This window comes from Argentina silus, assembly GCF_951799395.1.
Source record: "Argentina silus genome assembly, chromosome: 1".
NCBI classification, from domain to species: Eukaryota; Metazoa; Chordata; class Actinopteri; order Argentiniformes; family Argentinidae; genus Argentina; species Argentina silus.
Genome location: NC_139655.1, coordinates 8537268 through 8554295, shown reverse-complemented (window position 1 = coordinate 8554295; position 17028 = coordinate 8537268). Strand labels below are relative to the sequence as shown.

The window sequence follows — 17028 nt, the reverse complement described above, 5'->3', positions numbered from 1 at the left end:
CAACGGAGGCAGAGGAACTTTCTCACTATGAGAGTGATGAGAGTGACATCTCTCTGTGTGCGTCCAACGACTTCTCTGAGATGGAGATGGACGAGGCTCTTGGAGAAGAGGCTCTTCAACCTGTGTCTGACACACAGGCAAGTACATGTGGTGAGCCAATCAGGCGTGCCGCAGTGAAACTCAATGTTGAAGTTCCTGGGCCATCGCCTCCATGAAAAGGACTAGGCTGGATGGTCTCAGGGAGGAACAGGTGGGGACCTTGGCACTCCATATGGAGCAGTTTCCCCCTGGGTTTTATGCACAATGGAACAGGGATACAGACCGCAGTCTGTGCATGGAAGCGTTGGCTCACCAGTGGCCAGACGCATTCATATGCATTCCTTCTTGTCAGCCTCATTTCTCCCACTCTGGACAGAGTGAGGACGTGCGGTCTATCCCTTCTCTTGATTTCACCGCACTGGCCTGGGAGAGCTTGATGAGTGGAGGTAACTCAGTTTCTTTACGCATGACCTTAGCGCCTCCCATTGCGCAGGGACATGCTATCCTAGGCGTAGGGACAAATATTCCACCCACACCCCGAGTGGATGGATCTATGGGTTTGGCCCGTGGAAGGTCCAACTCTGAAGGCTTGTCCCAAATATGATTGCCACAATTCAGGGGGCTAGACCCCATCTACAAGGAATCTATACAATCTCAAGTGGAGGGTTGGTGTGAAAGACGTGGTGCCTTTTCTGTGCTCTAGCCCTCCGGCTAAAATAGGCTTTATAGGCTGGACTGGGCGGGGTCAACCATGCAATTTGCTCCCGGCCTGTTCCAAGAGTGATTGAATAGGGTTTCAGTGAATAGGGAACGCAGGAGTGCATATCCCATAGTGAGATGTCTCCCTCATCTCCTTCAGAGAACCAAGATTACATACTGTCACCCAAAGATTCAAACAACGAAGCGGTCACTGCTCCACTTTTTTTGGTAAACACCCGAGGGATGGGGCTGGAGAAATGTCACCACTCTTAAATTAATGGTTGGAGTTATGGATGCAAGGACTGACCATCCATGAGATCAAAATCACAGTTTTAACCATGTTTTGAAGCTACAGTATACATTGTTTATTTACAATTACATTGTTTACAAACAATGGACTAAAACAAGCTTGTGTTCTGATGGGGTAAGATAGTTACACTAAACTCATGAAGCAGTTATGTTATATTATTCAAGAATCAATTGCTATACATCATTCATTTGAAACGCCACAAATGGATGTATCAATCCCAGATTGCCCCTTTAAAGCAATGATACTGTTGATACTTATAGTCATTTATGATCTGTAATGATTCAATGACTGTATAATTTCCCTATATACCTAGTTATTAAGTATTGGCATTGTTGAGGACAAAGCAATTGGAGAGGATCCCTGTTATCATGCTTAAAAATAGCATGCCCAAATCATCTGAAAGTGATATCTCAAAATGATTTTGAGAGGTTTGATGCATCAACAGTAGTATCAGATGATAATGACACTCACAACCAAAATTCTGCCCAAATTTTGCTTGGCGAACAACTAGTCTAATAGATATCCGTGTGTAAGTTCACTTTGATTGCAAACGGCAGGAAACGCCCTGTCTGACACTCTCTACCCCTGCCCATTTGAATTATCAATCTATCAGAAATGAAATTCAAACTATCTCCGATAGTAAAAGAATGTTGTAATCGTTTCTCACTTATGAAATAATAATGACAAACGAAATAAGATGACAAACAGAAGGGGGTTGATCCAATGCCTACACAGTGTTCTAGGGGAGTGGACTCACCAATTTTCGCCTTTCTGTCTCTGGCGGCTGCCTCTTTGAATTGTGCGCACAAGCAGAAACACAACAGCTAACGTCCGACCCTGCAAGTCCATTTCGGGGGGTTATATTATTATTAGGGAGGATGTTGTTGGTGGCAGATTTCCAACAAACTTGCGCCCTGCTCCTTTAAAGCTTTTCCAACCGCTGAATATCAATATTGTATTGAATAAATCAAAACGATATCAATATAGACTTTAATATAAGCAAACTTTAATCTATTCAAGACTCATAATCATCTATAAAGGCCAAATATGAGACACAGGTAAAATATTCTATGCTATAAATAGACCATTATTTTGTCTTGTTTCTCTCTTACGACATCATTAAACAACATGCCATTAAGTAAACACTTCTAAATATTGGATTGCTGACTCACTTATGTTGATTTCACCCTTCCAGCTGAGGTCTTTGTGCTACATAGATTGCCTAAAGTTTTTAGAATACTTATTCTTACAGAATGGTATCCAATCAGTACCACTTTAGTAGTATGACAATGCATGTCTCAGGAGTCACACTACAAAGGGGGTAATAATGTAGTTTTATCTCCTGTTCCCATGGTAAATAATGTCAGTAGAATGTCAGGTGGGCCATCACACCTGGGAGAGTTACCATGGACACAGAGGCGATGGTAGAGGGGGAGTCTAGTGAATGCTCAAACAGTGGCGATGCTCACATTACAGTATGTGTACTCTTCAACAAACGTCTACCCTCTAGCCAGTCACAAACAACTACTTGTTTTTCTCTGGTGTTCACAGACCATACATAAAGTATGTACATTCACGTAAAGATTTTGAGACATGTTTTAGGATGTATGAAACATTAATTATGAGATGATTTGAAACATGACATGTTACACCAATAAATCTCAGAGACTCAGAACTCTAATCTAGAGGTGGTTGAGCACCCATACAATAGTGTTTTGAAACACTCCATGTGCAGAATTAGAACACCTCCTTTTTGGGAGCTACAAGACACTCGTCCATCTGAGGTTTCCAAACACTCTTAATGATATGTTGATACACTCCTTATCACAAGTCCCTGCTCTACTAGGGGTTCTATCGGGAGTCCTATCTCTGATAGGGTGAGATGAGAAACTCCTCATCTGGAGTACCTACTCATTAAAAAGGCTGGGCAAAAAAGTGTTTATAAACTGTGGGAACAATCATGTTTTTCAATGGCTGCTGAGTTTCATTTCATCAAAAGCACCCATTGTTTGCTCAGCCAATTACATGCAACAGGAAGCATTAACACTAGAAGCCCCAGGCCCTCATTTCTTGCCAAAGTACCCAGGGTCTCATCTCATCATATATTTCCTTATATTTGGCATTGGATAAGAGTCCCTTTGTTGATGTTAGTGTAACAGTGTAATCATTGAATTAGATCAATTCCATGCAAAAAATAATTAACTAGTTGTGTTTAGTCAGGACTTAAGAATCATTAAAATATCACATTTTGTATTTTAAAGAGCTTACATGAATATAACATATTGACAGACATAATTGTGTAACTGTACATAGCTTACTATCATTTTTTAAATTTAAAAACAGTGAAATGTGAAGCACCATATGCTTGATAACAAGTAAAACAGAACACAAATCTGAAGCAATAATGACATGTAATGCAATATAATTATACATATTTGCTAGAAGGTGTATATACACCAGTCATTTTCTTTTTCCTTCGTTTGGCTCTATACTCAAGACCTCTGCAGGCTCTCCCAACATCTGACATGATTATGTAAAAAGCACAACAATACAACCTGATCCAATACAATAATTATCATCATCATCATCAAATTTATTATACATGATATATCATCCTGTAGTCTGGTCATTGAAGAACCTGACAGCTTCTGGCACAAAATACCACTTAAAACGTTCTGAGGAACATCTAGGCATTACGAGTGGGCCACTGTAAGCACTCCTAAGCTCATGCAGAGGGTGACCATCGTATCGCAGTATAGTCTGCAGCTTCTTCCTAGTTCTCTGCTCTGTGATGACACGATTTTGGGTTCAGGCCAATAATGGAGCCTGCCTTCTTAATCAGCCTGCCTTCTTAATCAGCCTGCCTTCTTAATTGTATGGTTTCGAAACGCAATCCGTATGTTTTGAGTCCCTTTCTTCTAACAGTGTACCATCAGTGCAGTATAGCCTGCACCTTTATCTGGGACAAAACCAACTTTAGAAGATGAATCTCCTTCACCTCATCTCACATTGCCATATGTAAAACAAAAATACCCTAATCCCATTTCTACACCATGCTTCCAGCTATTGTATTCGTCTGATATTGTGAGTACATTGTTGAATTATGGAAATGAACATGCATATCATGAACAATATTATCATTACAATTATGAAGCCATTTTTGTAAGAAAACCTCAGAATTAGTGAGGGTGAGGATTATCCATTTGAATGTAAGGAAAAAAACACTTTCTTGAATGTTATGTGGAGACTTAGTGCTGTAATTTGCATATTTATGTTTTAAGAATAGAATAGTCAGGCTTTATTTCCTTATATTTGGCATTGGATAATCAACTAACAAATCAAATTAGTCTCAATGTTTCAGTGGGTCTTTGTATTCCTAATACTGTGTTCAAAAATTAATTAAATCAATTCAGGCCCCAATGACTTCAAGAATTCCTATCAGGTAATTTGGCTAATTTGTAATCACAATTAGGCAAATCCCTAACCAGCTGACAAGGGGGCTGCATACAAATGTGTCTTTATCTATTTGCCTCTCTTTAGTATTCAAAGATACAATGACATGTTTAAACATTTATTCTCAAAAGGTTAAATTAACGTTTTTACCAAGTCTGATTATTCATAGTGGAGGGTGTACCATGAAACTTATTGAGGGACCCTCTTATGATATATTGTAATGCTTTATAAACATTTATAGCAGCTTATATAGTCATAGAGCATTATGAAACAGTATAGTAAATTAATAAGGAACAAGAGACTGTCATGAATATATTACAGCTAAGTGTGTGCCTTATTGATCATTGCAAGAATAGTTACCAAAATCTCCCTTAAATTATCATGCACACAGAAGTGCAGCCAAGCATGGTTATGTTTCAAGCAGAGAGTGGCACATTTACACCTGATAAACAACCACACACGGCTTTGTGGCTTTGGCCCTTGGTGCGTTCTGCTGGACAATTGTTCATGCAAGCGCTGGAGCACATGATGATCCATCACAACAACAAGCAAACTAAAGCAACTGAAACCACTGTTGTTGTTGTTAGTGTTAACCTTCTGTCCAGAAATATTTGCCTGTTTATGATATTTCCTTCCACTATTCCTAGTTTTGTAGATCACATTGCTGAATACTGGTCCACATCACAAGTCCATTCAAAGATGAATGGTTTGTAGGATATTATAGGTAGGATGCCAGTTAGTGTTATCTTTATTTCAGATATCTTTATCATTCCCCAAGTGCTTAACAATTTGTTCATTGACACGTATGTTAATCTTCATTGGCTTTTGTGTTTCTACTTTATTCCAGACAACCCGAGCCTCCTTAGTCACGTCCCTGTCACTGTGCAGGTCCTAGACGTGAACGACAACCCACCAGAAATAGCCACAGATGAGGAGGTCATTGTGTGCGAGAGTTCAAGGCCAGGACAGGTGAATATCAAGTGTTCTGCTAGCACAATCCATAACGCCCCACCCTCCCTCCCTCTCTCTCTTTTTCTCTCAAACACACACACACACACACACACACACACACAGAAGGTGCTGAGAGCTGTGGATTATGTCCTGGCGCCTGTGTCAGGTGGTCCTGATCACATGCATAATGCAGAGGTCTGTTGTTTCCCCTAGCAGTTTGGGTAGTTCTGAGAGAGCAAAGCAGAGATTGGAGAGGGTGAGTTGGTTAATCATCACTCATTCAGAATGAGTATCTGAGCAGCAAAGCATGACTGCTCTGACTCTCAGCTCATTCCAATTTGCTCTTGGTAGTTTTTGATTCATTCGTATTAAAAATGCTGCAGAGATACAGCACAATCCAGACCAGGGAAGGGGGCAGGAGCTGATGGGTGCAGCAGACGGTGGGTTTGGGGGTGGAGGATGCACTAGCTAAATCATATTTAAGAATATTAATAATAGTGCCACCATGGCAACCAAAGTTCGAGCTGTGAAGGTTTGTTTTCAGAAAGTGGTCTCAGTTTGATTGGAAGTGTATCTCAACTAAGGAATTGCCAAATGCAATGTTAACCTCAGCTGTCATTTAGTGTAACAGCTTTTGGGCAACCCTGTGTGAGTTCTTAATATCTTACTGTCTGTGGGCAGTAGAGGTAATAGATTGGTAGTCAAAGCCATTCTCTCTCATGGAACATCAAAACAGCATGCATTGTAAGGGTATAGTGGGTCACCCCTCTCCCAGGGTGGCTCTCCCTTCTTTCTTACTGAGCCTCTTACCAATTAAGGGTAACAAACTGACAAAAGCGGCAGAGGGGTCGCAATGAGAGCACCCCTGTCTTGCCTTTGATGCCAACTCCCAACGGCTACAGACGGGCATGCTCACATGTTTAGCCTGTAACAATTGGTTTTCTTTCACACACACAAAAACAATGGATAGTGGAGAAATATCCAGATGGCTACGTATAATTGTTTCAATAAGACTGGCTTAATTAACAGGTGATGAAGCATATCAGATGTATATGTCATGTATATGTCTAGATATGGCATGTGATTAGAATGAAAACTAAACTGGATTATTCTGCAATTTGTCATTGAACTGTGGTTCTCATCATTGCTAACTTAATACTCCATTGTTAGTTATGTGTATATATCAATAACTTATCCCTCATGAAAGTATTTTCACAAAAATATTTCACTGCTGTATATTTCAAATGTTTTGGTTTCACAGTTCTTATTATAGAGAGAGTCTAAGATACAGAGGTTGGAAGGCTATTCATGTGTCCTATTGCACCTCTTTGTGTGTCTTCTGAAAACAATAGGTGATCCAGACCATCTCTGCGCTAGACAAGGATGATTTTGCAAACGGCCAGCGATTCTCCTTCTCTTTGCCAAGCGGAATCCCAGTTAATCCCAACTTCACCCTCAAGGACAATGAAGGTATTTATTGCGTTCAATATGTTTGTGTGCATTTCTTATGAGTTTTTCCCCTGCTCTGTCCTTCAGGCACATCGCCACCCTGGCTTTCATATTCAAACATTCAATACCCTGTGATGACATTGAGATACCTTAGAGCTGTAATTATAAATATGTGGACTGTGCAATCACACAGGTGTTGTTGACAATTTTTTATTTTTTTTGCATTTCTCTGAAAACATACAGGCATGGAGGGTTGGCATGTTTGGCCATTGTGTTGTCTAATAAATTACCTGCTCTCAGTCTCTGCTGCTTGCCTTATTGTGTACCAGCAAAGGCCGTGGCAGGGGTTACCATGGCTTTTAAAGCTCTCAGCCAACAGACCCCATTATACCATGGTAGCCCGGGGAGAATAGTCCACACAACTTTGGAGTATTGCCTGAGCCAGAGAGTAAGAAGAAAAAATCAATGTGATAATAGGAGATAAGTCTGTTGAGCCCGTAGTTGTCCAGCTCCGCACCACCAACCTTGGCTGCCCACTTTCTGTTTATACCAGGGGAGAGTCAAGGTTTACCATATGGCACTCACAGACCATCCTCACCTCCGTTCAGCCTACCTTTCTGGGAGGTGGTTAGTGCAACAAGCCAAGTGCTGATTGTAGGTCTCTAGGGTTGGTGGTTGATGCCAGTAACTTTCCCTCAGTAACCTTTCAAATGTGTCCACCTCCAACAGCAAAACAATCCACAATATTGAGCAAATAATTGGTCTCATTGCCTTTGAATTGTCTGTCCACTTTGACATCATGATACATGTCATACGATCTGTGACTCCTGTAACCAAACAACATTCCTTCCACACAGAATGTTACCTCATCTGACCTTACAGTAGCTACTCAATGCTCCATGGTATTACCTCTCTGCTATAGCGTGGAATTTATGCATCACATCACTGAAATGTACACTCACCGGCCACTTTATTAGGTACACCTGTTCAACTGCTCGTTAACGCAAATATCTAATGGTGTGGGGATATTTTCTTGGCACACTTTGGGCCCCTTAGTACCAATTGAGCATCGTTTAAACGTCACAGCCTACCTGAGTATTGTTGCTGACCATGTCCATCCCTTTATGATCACAGTGTACCCATCTTCTGATGGCTACTTCCAGCAGGATAACGCGCCATGTCACAAAGCTCACATCATCTCAAACTGGTTTCTTGAACATGACAATGAGTTCACTGTACTCCAATGGCCTCCACAGTCACCAGATCTCAATCCAATAGAGCACCTTTGGGATTGTGGTGGAACGGGAGATTCGCATCATGGATGTGCAGCCGACAAATCTGCAGCAATGATGCTGTCATGTCAATATGGAAGAAAATCTCTGAGGAATGTTTCCAGCACCTTGTTGAATCTATGCCACAAAGAATTAAGGCAGTTCTGAAGGCAAAAGGGGGTCCAACCCGGTACTAGCAAGGTGTACCTAATAAAGTAGTGTATTTTGAACACTTTTGATATGAGATATCGTGGTGTCTCACCTTGGAGTGAGTGATAAGAGCATACAGCTTGAATGTGCTTTAGTGTTGTTGTAACCTGGTGTATTGGCTGGCTGGGTTTGTTTGAAATGGAATTGGTCCCAAAGCTGCTCGCTAACTGCATGTGTCTAATTAACAGGTTCCCTGTGCTAATGCAGAATGCCTGTGCTGCACCCTTTAAAAAGAGGTTAATCATTCTGCACCACAGATAGCCAGAGCAGGGAGAGACTGATAGGTTAGGTTCTACATCAGTAAGCAGCTTGCCATGATGATTATTATCATGTAATTTTACTTTTAATGGTAAAAGTACATACTGTAGTAACATCAAGCATCATCTCCTGTTTCTCAGAGTAATCAATAATTGAACCATGTTGAGTGTTTTGGTGCAGACTAAATGCTTACACAAAGCTAACAAACCTCTCCTCAGCCTGAGGGAGTGCTAGCAATTAAGGGACATTTCAGCTGGGTATTGCCAGAGAGTGGGATTCACTAGTGTGACGCTCTCACAAATTAGTCAGTATTCAGACACTTACAGGAGGGTTCCAGTCTTTCCTCATGCTGGTCACGTAACTCCACACTTCTTGTCCATTGACAGAGCAAGTTGTTGTATTTTAATGGAAATATGTTGCTTTTAAAAGGGTCTCCTGTCACTGTGTATTACACAGGCTATTTTCAGTACTCACATTGACGGTGAGAGTGATGCATAGAACCCTGCAAATACTGTTGACTCCTGTGTTCGAAAGGGGAAGCTCTCCCCACTTAGAGCAGCCTCTTTCATCCATGTTCCACTACACAGACACTACACATGTATTCCAGTGTGTAGAATGCTTCCCTTCTCAGTTATGTTCCAAATGGGTCCTCATTGAACTACATGTCTATGAATTGTTGCTGCTGCACAGGCTTTTCACTGACAAAAAGAGTCTAGCTTCAGACAGTCAAACTGATACGTTTTGAATGGCATTTTTGTTAAGGATGTTATTTGGGCTCTCTTGTTTCAGCTGACTCAACACCAGTTAAAGCATTATGGCTACTTCACAGGCCCATTTTTCAGGCTGCTTGCAACCATGTCTGAATCTCTAAAAGCTATTATGAACGTTTTAATTCCATTGCTGCTGCTCTCAATGAGTAGTAATGGCTGTTTCAAGCTGTCACATTATAAAGTGATATGTCAGGTGTTTTTGTTAGAGCAGCCATGGATATGTTTTGTCTGCTTCTAATTTTACTCTTTTTTTTACTGTTGTCTCAAGTTGTGTGTATGTTTAGAAAGTGGATCTTTTTAGTGGTGTTATTAAAGATGGACGGAGGACTGACATGCTAAGGAAAGACATTTTCAGCTTGAAATGGAGGTATAGCCTGGTATATCTATAATAAATCATAAGGATCACTCTCTTACCAGATATGGTCGTGAAATCATCCGCTGTAAAGTATAACTTTTTCTAAAGCAATTTCCAGGGCTACATATGTTTCATGGAATGTAGAACCGCCTATCGGAAACTCCGATAATCCTTGCGTGCTAGTCTTTCCTTTTCACAATTCCAGCTAAAATAAATTCCATATATCGATAGAATGGTTGCTATTTATCTATTAGATCTATTATAACGCTAGTTTAATGTTTTAGTTTCAAAGCTTTCTCTGTGCAAGCGAGCAGTGAGCAGAGACAGTTTAAAAAGTGCAACCACAGGGTACTCCAAGGTAGCTTAACAAAATCAAATATAATTTTCAGCCACATATGCAGATATCCAAACCGACTGCTATCGACTCTTGAACTTTTTGGCATGTTTCCACAACCTTTATTCCTCTTGAGTCAAAAATATTCTATTACATTTTGGTAAGGGGAGAGCAGTAACAGCTAATGAGAATTGAGCTTTTAGTAGAGATGAGGATCTCTATCACATGCAGAGATGACCAATGAGGTTGCAATATTCCACATATAAAGTGTGCACACCTTGCGTGCATGTGGCGTGTCTGGTGTGCGTGAGGCTGACCTAGTACTACATTTTCAGGTCCACTAGTGCCACTTTTTTTAAACTATTTGTAAAAAGCTTGCTTGTGCATCTTTAAATAAAAGACAAATTGCAAATGGACTTCAAATGCACTAAATTCAGGTCAAGTATTCAGTGACTTTGTAATGGATTATTTCATCATTGTTTACACATTATTAAAAGGGATACTGTATCTTGCCTACAATTACTCTACATTACATTATCCTTTGATCCTATTTTTTGTGCCAAAGCGTGATGACATTTGCTTTTTTTAAAGTCAGTTAATTGGAGGCTATGATATCAAAACAACCAATAGATTTAATAGATCAATTGATTTTTGAACGCATTTTTCTCCACTTTGCATACAGAGGACCTTTTAGTATTTAAACTAATCAGCTTGGTTGAAAGCATTGCTGTCAAGCTGTGGATATTTGGGAGTTTTAATGAGCTTGTACTGTATGTATAGATAGATAGATAGATAGATAGATAGATAGGTACTTTATTGAAAGTAATTTGGGGAAATTAAGGCGTTACTGCAGCTCACATCACAAACAACCAAACAACAAAATAAAGTGACAATAGAATAATAGAATAAAATAGACATCTGAAATCTGGCTGTGTAGAACTGAAGCCATTTGCCAGTGAGTGGCTCATACAGTTCTTGTGCTTAACGAAGCCAGTGCTGTTGGAATTCCCAAAGGTCTCTCAACCTCACTACACACAAACACACACACACACACACACACACACACACACACACACACACACTAACACAGAGCCAGTTACATAATGGGAAACTTGGCACATGAAAAATGAAGCTGTTTCCACTGCATCAGCCTAAATCAATAGTCAAGGTCTCTCTATAAGATAGTAATTGAAAACCTCAGTATTATTGAATCATTGAAACATTCAGGAAAAAGTGTTCTTTGTGATTAAATGTAAAAATGGCTCTAAATTTCACACACACAGTATCTCCCCTGTCTCTCAGAGTGTCTCCTCATTAGGGGATGTTGGTTAGGGTATTGTATGTGCTGGCACAATGCTGTTTATCTGTCTACTCTTTATTATAATGCTGTCACATTCATGGTTTAGGCAACAGAGAAGCTTTGAGAGCTGGTTAATGAGCATGATGTCCTCATCCACCCACCACAGAGCAGTGGTTGATATGATATAAACTATGTTGTAATTGGGTTGATATGATGTTACCATGTTGTAATTGACCCCCCCCCCCTTCTCTCTCTCTCTCTCCCTCCCTCTCTCTACCTGTTTCTCTTTCTCCCTCCCTCTCTCTCTCTCTCTGTCTCTCTCTCCCTCCCTCTCTCTCTCTGTCTCTCTTTCTCCCTCCCTCTCTCTCTCTCTCTGTCTCTCTCTTTCTCCCTCCCTCCCTCTCTCTCTCTCTGTCTGTCTCTCTCTCTCCCCCTCTCTCTCTCTCTGTCTGTCTCTCTCTCTCTCTCCCTGTCTCTCTCTCTCCCCCCCCTTCTCTTTCTCTGTCTCTCTCTGCATCTCTCACCCTCTTTCTACCCCCTACCATCTTAGAGTTAATGTGATACTGTGAGTCTGAGTTGCTATGGACCCCCTCTTTTTTTTCTAAAAGATGATACGTTGCTATGGATCTGGACTTTAGATATAACCCGACCCTCTCTCTCCCTCTCTCTCTCTCTTTTTCTACCCCCTCCCATCTCAGCGATAATGTGATACTGTGAGTCTGAGTTAATAAAGCTTGAAGTACGTGTTGTCATTCCAACTGTCGATCATTCTAATTATTCATAGATGGAGCAGAGATTGGAGTGGGAGGTGAGGTTTCAGAGCAGCAGTTTGATACAGTATGGAGGATGTGTTTTCACAGTCAGAGACACTCTCTCATTCAAGCCTGCATACTGGATAATATTACCTGTGCTGCTTGTGTAAAAACATACTACAGAGATGTGTCAATACCATGTCATAATGGGGAATGCAATATATTTAGACTTACACGTCTAATAGAAAGTATAGCATGTGGTCTTTAGGCGTGTAGCAGTAACCGCAATTCCACCGATGCTGTTGGCTGAAAATTGATATTCAAGTATTCTTATTATTTTCTTTTTACAGTAAGATAATTAGTTTAAATGTCCTGTGCACTGGTGTGGTAGAGCGTTGAGAACCTCAACATGCCGAACATGCCAATTAGGAGCCTGTGTTCTATCGTTCATTGGTCTGATCATTTTCTGTATGTCAGAGCTCCTGTGACGCTGATGGTCACGGCTCAGTCGTTGTGGTGGGTTGAGAGGTGAGGTCCACGTGGAGGAGAGAACAGACGTCAGTGCCTCTGACAACAGCCATTGGATTACCCCAATTGTTTCCTCTTTTTTGTTCTCTTCTCTTTCTCGCCCGCCTCTGTTAACCTTAACTTTATTAGTAGAGTGGCCCTGTGGATGTTCAAGGTGAAGTGTTCATTGGCAGCTCCAGTATGTGATATACTGTATGCCTTGGAAATGGAACGAAGACAAAGCGAACAGAGAAACAATAAGCGAGAGGCAGAGAGAAACGTTTACGAACTTGAGAGAGATCAGGATTGCTTGGATTGTAGGGTTGTGTTGGAATATTTCAGTTTGGTGCATTTTCTCAATTTCTCCATTGTGAAGAAAAACTGTCCACAACCACCGCATGCAACAACCACTGGCATTTCGGTCAAGACACCCTCCAAGTGCAAAAAATGTACAGTTTCATGTCCTACTCTGCTCCTGCAGTGACAATGCCAGGTGTCAGATATGTTCTTTACTGAATTTATCCATTAAAATCCATCTGCTGAAATGGGTTAGAATGAGCACTATGGACTGAATGTAGTGGGAGATGAAAGTAGTACCAGAATGAAAGCACTCTTCTGCGCCAATATGGCTAATTTCCCTTAATGAGTGCATTCTCTCATTGCAGACAACACAGCCAGCATCATTGCCCGACGGAGGCGTTTCAACCAGCTGGCCCAGGAGCTGTACGAGCTACCCATTGTGGTGTGGGACGGCGGGGAGCCATCGCTGAGCAGCACCAGCACATTGACCCTGCGGGTGTGCCCGTGCCAGCGCAACGGGAGGGTCCGCACATGCCAGAGCGAGGCGTTCCTCTCCTCAGCAGGCCTCAGCACAGGGGCTCTCATTGCCATCCTGCTGTGCATCGTCATCCTACTCGGTAGGCCGGGGGGGCTGCCTGGGGCGCATGCCTAGGGGGCATGGAGGAGAGATGACAGGGCAAGGGCAAAGGAGAAGAGGAGAGGAGGGGATGACAGGGCAAGGGCAGTCAGGGGGAGGGATGAATGTAAGGGTGAGGACGGAGATGGAATGCAGAATGAGACTGAGGAGAGCTGGAGAGTGACAACAGAAAAGGAGGAGTTTAGGGGGTTAGGATAGTGGAAAGGTGGAGCGTGGCCAGTAGATAGATGAAGATAGGGGAGTGAAAGAGAGAATAGAAGGAGGCACATTATACAAAGAAAGGGACAAGGAGATTTGGAGAGGGGTGCATGGAGGTACACAGGGTCTGGGCTGGGTTTGACTAATCATCTTCATCCACACATTGTTTTCTGTTCTCCATTTACAACATAATAAGTTTCTGCAGACTACTTGAGTAAATTCATTTGCTCTACAGTGCTAAATGGTTTATAGTCTGAGATCAAAGAGTATGCATCAAACCTGCCACAGAAAAGTCAGCAAAAGGGAGAGATGAAAATGCCTCTGCCAAATACAAACAAATACCCTCTAGTGCAAACAGAACAGTAGTAGGACAGGGGAAGAGAGCGTGTATAATTAACACAATCCACCATCACCTACTCCCTCGCCCCTCCCCTTGATTGTGTGCTGACAACAGTGCGTGAAGGTGGTGCATATTAATATCAGCAGTCATACCACGCTATGGCAGAGTCTGTGGCTCGGTGGAACAAAAGGCCATCATCACTGTTTGGAGTGAACGCATGAGTGAGAGACAGCACATGCATGACCAATTATCAGCAGGAGACATAGAGTGACAGAGAGGGAGACAGAGAGGGAGACAGAGAGGGAGACAGAGAGAGGCATCTGGACACCTAAATACAGGGGTTTAGTGAGATACTGGAGCTGGTGTGGAAGATTGAGATGAGGCGAGTGTGAGACAAAGCTCAGAGTATAGATGCAATAGAAGATGGTTGAAAGTGTCATTAAGCGAGAGATCTGTGATGTGTACATGTGTACATCCCCTGCCACCTTACAAAAAGCCACATCTCTCCCTCCCTCCCTTTCGTTCTCTCTCCATCTCTCTGTGTCTCTATTTCCAGTGTGTCAGATGACAAAGATACACCCACCTCTTAAGCACTCTAGGGCATCATCAGAGATGAGAAAGCTCTCACCTTTTGCATGTGTTAAAATGTGTCTCATCCTGAGAAATGGTGCGTAGCGCACTGGCAGGCTGCTGTATTTCTAAATATAGACAGGCACGTGTTAAACTGTTCTGTTTCAACTCTGAATTTGTACCGTGACTGCTCAAAAATAATTGCATGGGGAAGTAAAGGTCATAAGCATTAATGATTCACCAAGATGGAAGATCTTCTCTTGGTCTTCTCTTTTCATGTAGCATGATTATCAAATTTGTTGTGATTATTAGCTGAAAATGTACTTGCATGACATTTCATTAAATGGATGACTGTGTTAACATCACACAGTCATCATTAACTCACTCAGAGGAATAACAGTCATTAACTCCAGTAGCAAGTTCATGTAGGTTTCATTTAATTTTTTTTCTAGGAGCAAGATACAGTAAATATCAGATAATGTTAGAAATATTCTCATAATTATTGTTGGGGATGAAAAAGGTGCATTTGAAGTATATACTCAGCCAGAGAACCTCAAACAATGTCATACAAAAAAAGTTTGGATTGCTTTGCTGTTACAGTGTACCTTTCTCTCACTCCCCAGTCACAATACTGTATTTGAGATGAGGAGATTCTCATCATCCTACCAGGTTCGATTCAGAGAATCATCATAGCCAATGCTAATGATGGCAAATATGTATTATTGATTTACAACTCTTCAACGCTTGGATAGTTTTTGTGTCCTAATGGAAAACCAGATAAATATTCACATAAAAAGCGCTGACGTTAGGCTCTCATTTGGTTAGCTGTTTATGAACCACAACATGTTAAGTTATGAATTAACAAACAACGTAGCACATGCAGAGAATGTCATTAGCATACAGTCAGGCTGAATATTGTACCACCATTCAACTCTGCTGTAATGACATTGTGTTCTTCAACAAAGTGTTTTGTTGATGTTGATTTCACTAGTGTTGTTTAATACACTCATCTGTCTCTTGCAGCAATTGTCGTTCTGTTCATCACTCTGCGGAGGAGCAAAAAAGAGCCTCTCATCATCTCAGAGGAGGATATCCGTGAGAACGTGGTCACGTACGACGACGAGGGAGGTGGCGAGGAAGACACGGAGGCATTTGACATCATCGCCCTGCGGAACCCTGCCGCGGCTGAGGAGCTGAAGTTCAGGCGGGACGTACGGCCGGAGGTAAGGCAACGCGGGCCGCCTCGCGGATGCCACAGCCCCTCCCTGGAGCTGGACCAGGTGGATGTGCAGGAGTTTATCAAACAGAGACTGGTGGAGGCCGACATGGACACCAGCGTTCCACCCTACGACTCCCTGCAGACATACGCTTACGAGGGGCAGTGCTCGCCCGCAGGCTCCATCAGCTCTCTGGACTCCCCGGGAACACACTCAGAGCAGGATTATAACTACCTGGAGGACTGGGGACCGGAGTTTCAGAAACTGGCAGAACTCTACGGAGAGGCAGAGTCGGATGTGGCGACCTAGCCTGTGTCACTTTCAAAACCAAAACCTATTCTCCTCTCCTCATTTTAACAATAAACAGAACATGCTTTTGAACTGTTTCAGCTGTTCCACTTCTACTGTTGAATTGACTACCCTTTTTTCCTTTTTTTTCATTTTGGACCATGGGTCGTACATGCGGAAGAATTTAATCAGATTTTGGGATGGAAAATAAGGCTAACGGAAAATGGAAAATATTTTCCTTGGTGTATATTTTTTATTGCTCAATAAAGTCCTGAATTCCATGAGTGGATGTATGTGATACAAAGTGTTAACTTGTTTTTCTGTGAGAAGATATACATATTTAGGGTTATTGCACAATAGAACCGTATTCAGTCGAGAATTGTTTTAATTGCTCAAAGTTTTAATGATTAGATGCACAATGCACAAAAAAAGTTTTATCAACCATACATTCTAACTTGAAAGGAGTATAATTGATTCATAATACACAAATTGGCTATGTGTGAAAGCAAACGAATATTTGAAAATAACGTTACAGAGAAGTGTAATTTCCCCAATCACACCTTTGTTTTACACAATTAACAACTCTTATATTTGTGAAATTGCCATTTCTGGCAACCTTTTCCATCTGATGACAATAACTGACATTCTAACCCAATACGTTCTATTCTGGTTTACTCTCCGAAACTATTCTTTATTGATGGGTGAAATCTTGCATTATCTCTTATTACTGCCATCGGGGAGGCATAACATTTTGAAAAGACACTACTATTCAAAGCTGACCTCAGAACTAGGACAAATTGCATCAGTTACATGGTATTTT

At 41.6% G+C, this 17028-nt stretch overlaps 1 protein-coding gene across 1 annotated transcript in view; it reads left to right on the top strand.

Moving 5' to 3' along the window:
* Positions 1-16229, top strand: part of LOC310810825 (cadherin-18) — a gene marked incomplete at both ends in the record, with an annotated part of 50379 nt that extends 34150 nt beyond the window's left edge. Inside the window, 4 exons of the mRNA XM_083678679.1 lie at positions 5349-5470; positions 6805-6922; positions 13324-13575; positions 15727-16229. Coding sequence (XP_083534805.1) covers positions 5349-5470; positions 6805-6922; positions 13324-13575; positions 15727-16229 — 995 coding nt within the window. The remainder of the gene's footprint in view (positions 1-5348; positions 5471-6804; positions 6923-13323; positions 13576-15726) is intronic.
* Positions 16230-17028: the final 799 nt, after the last annotated feature.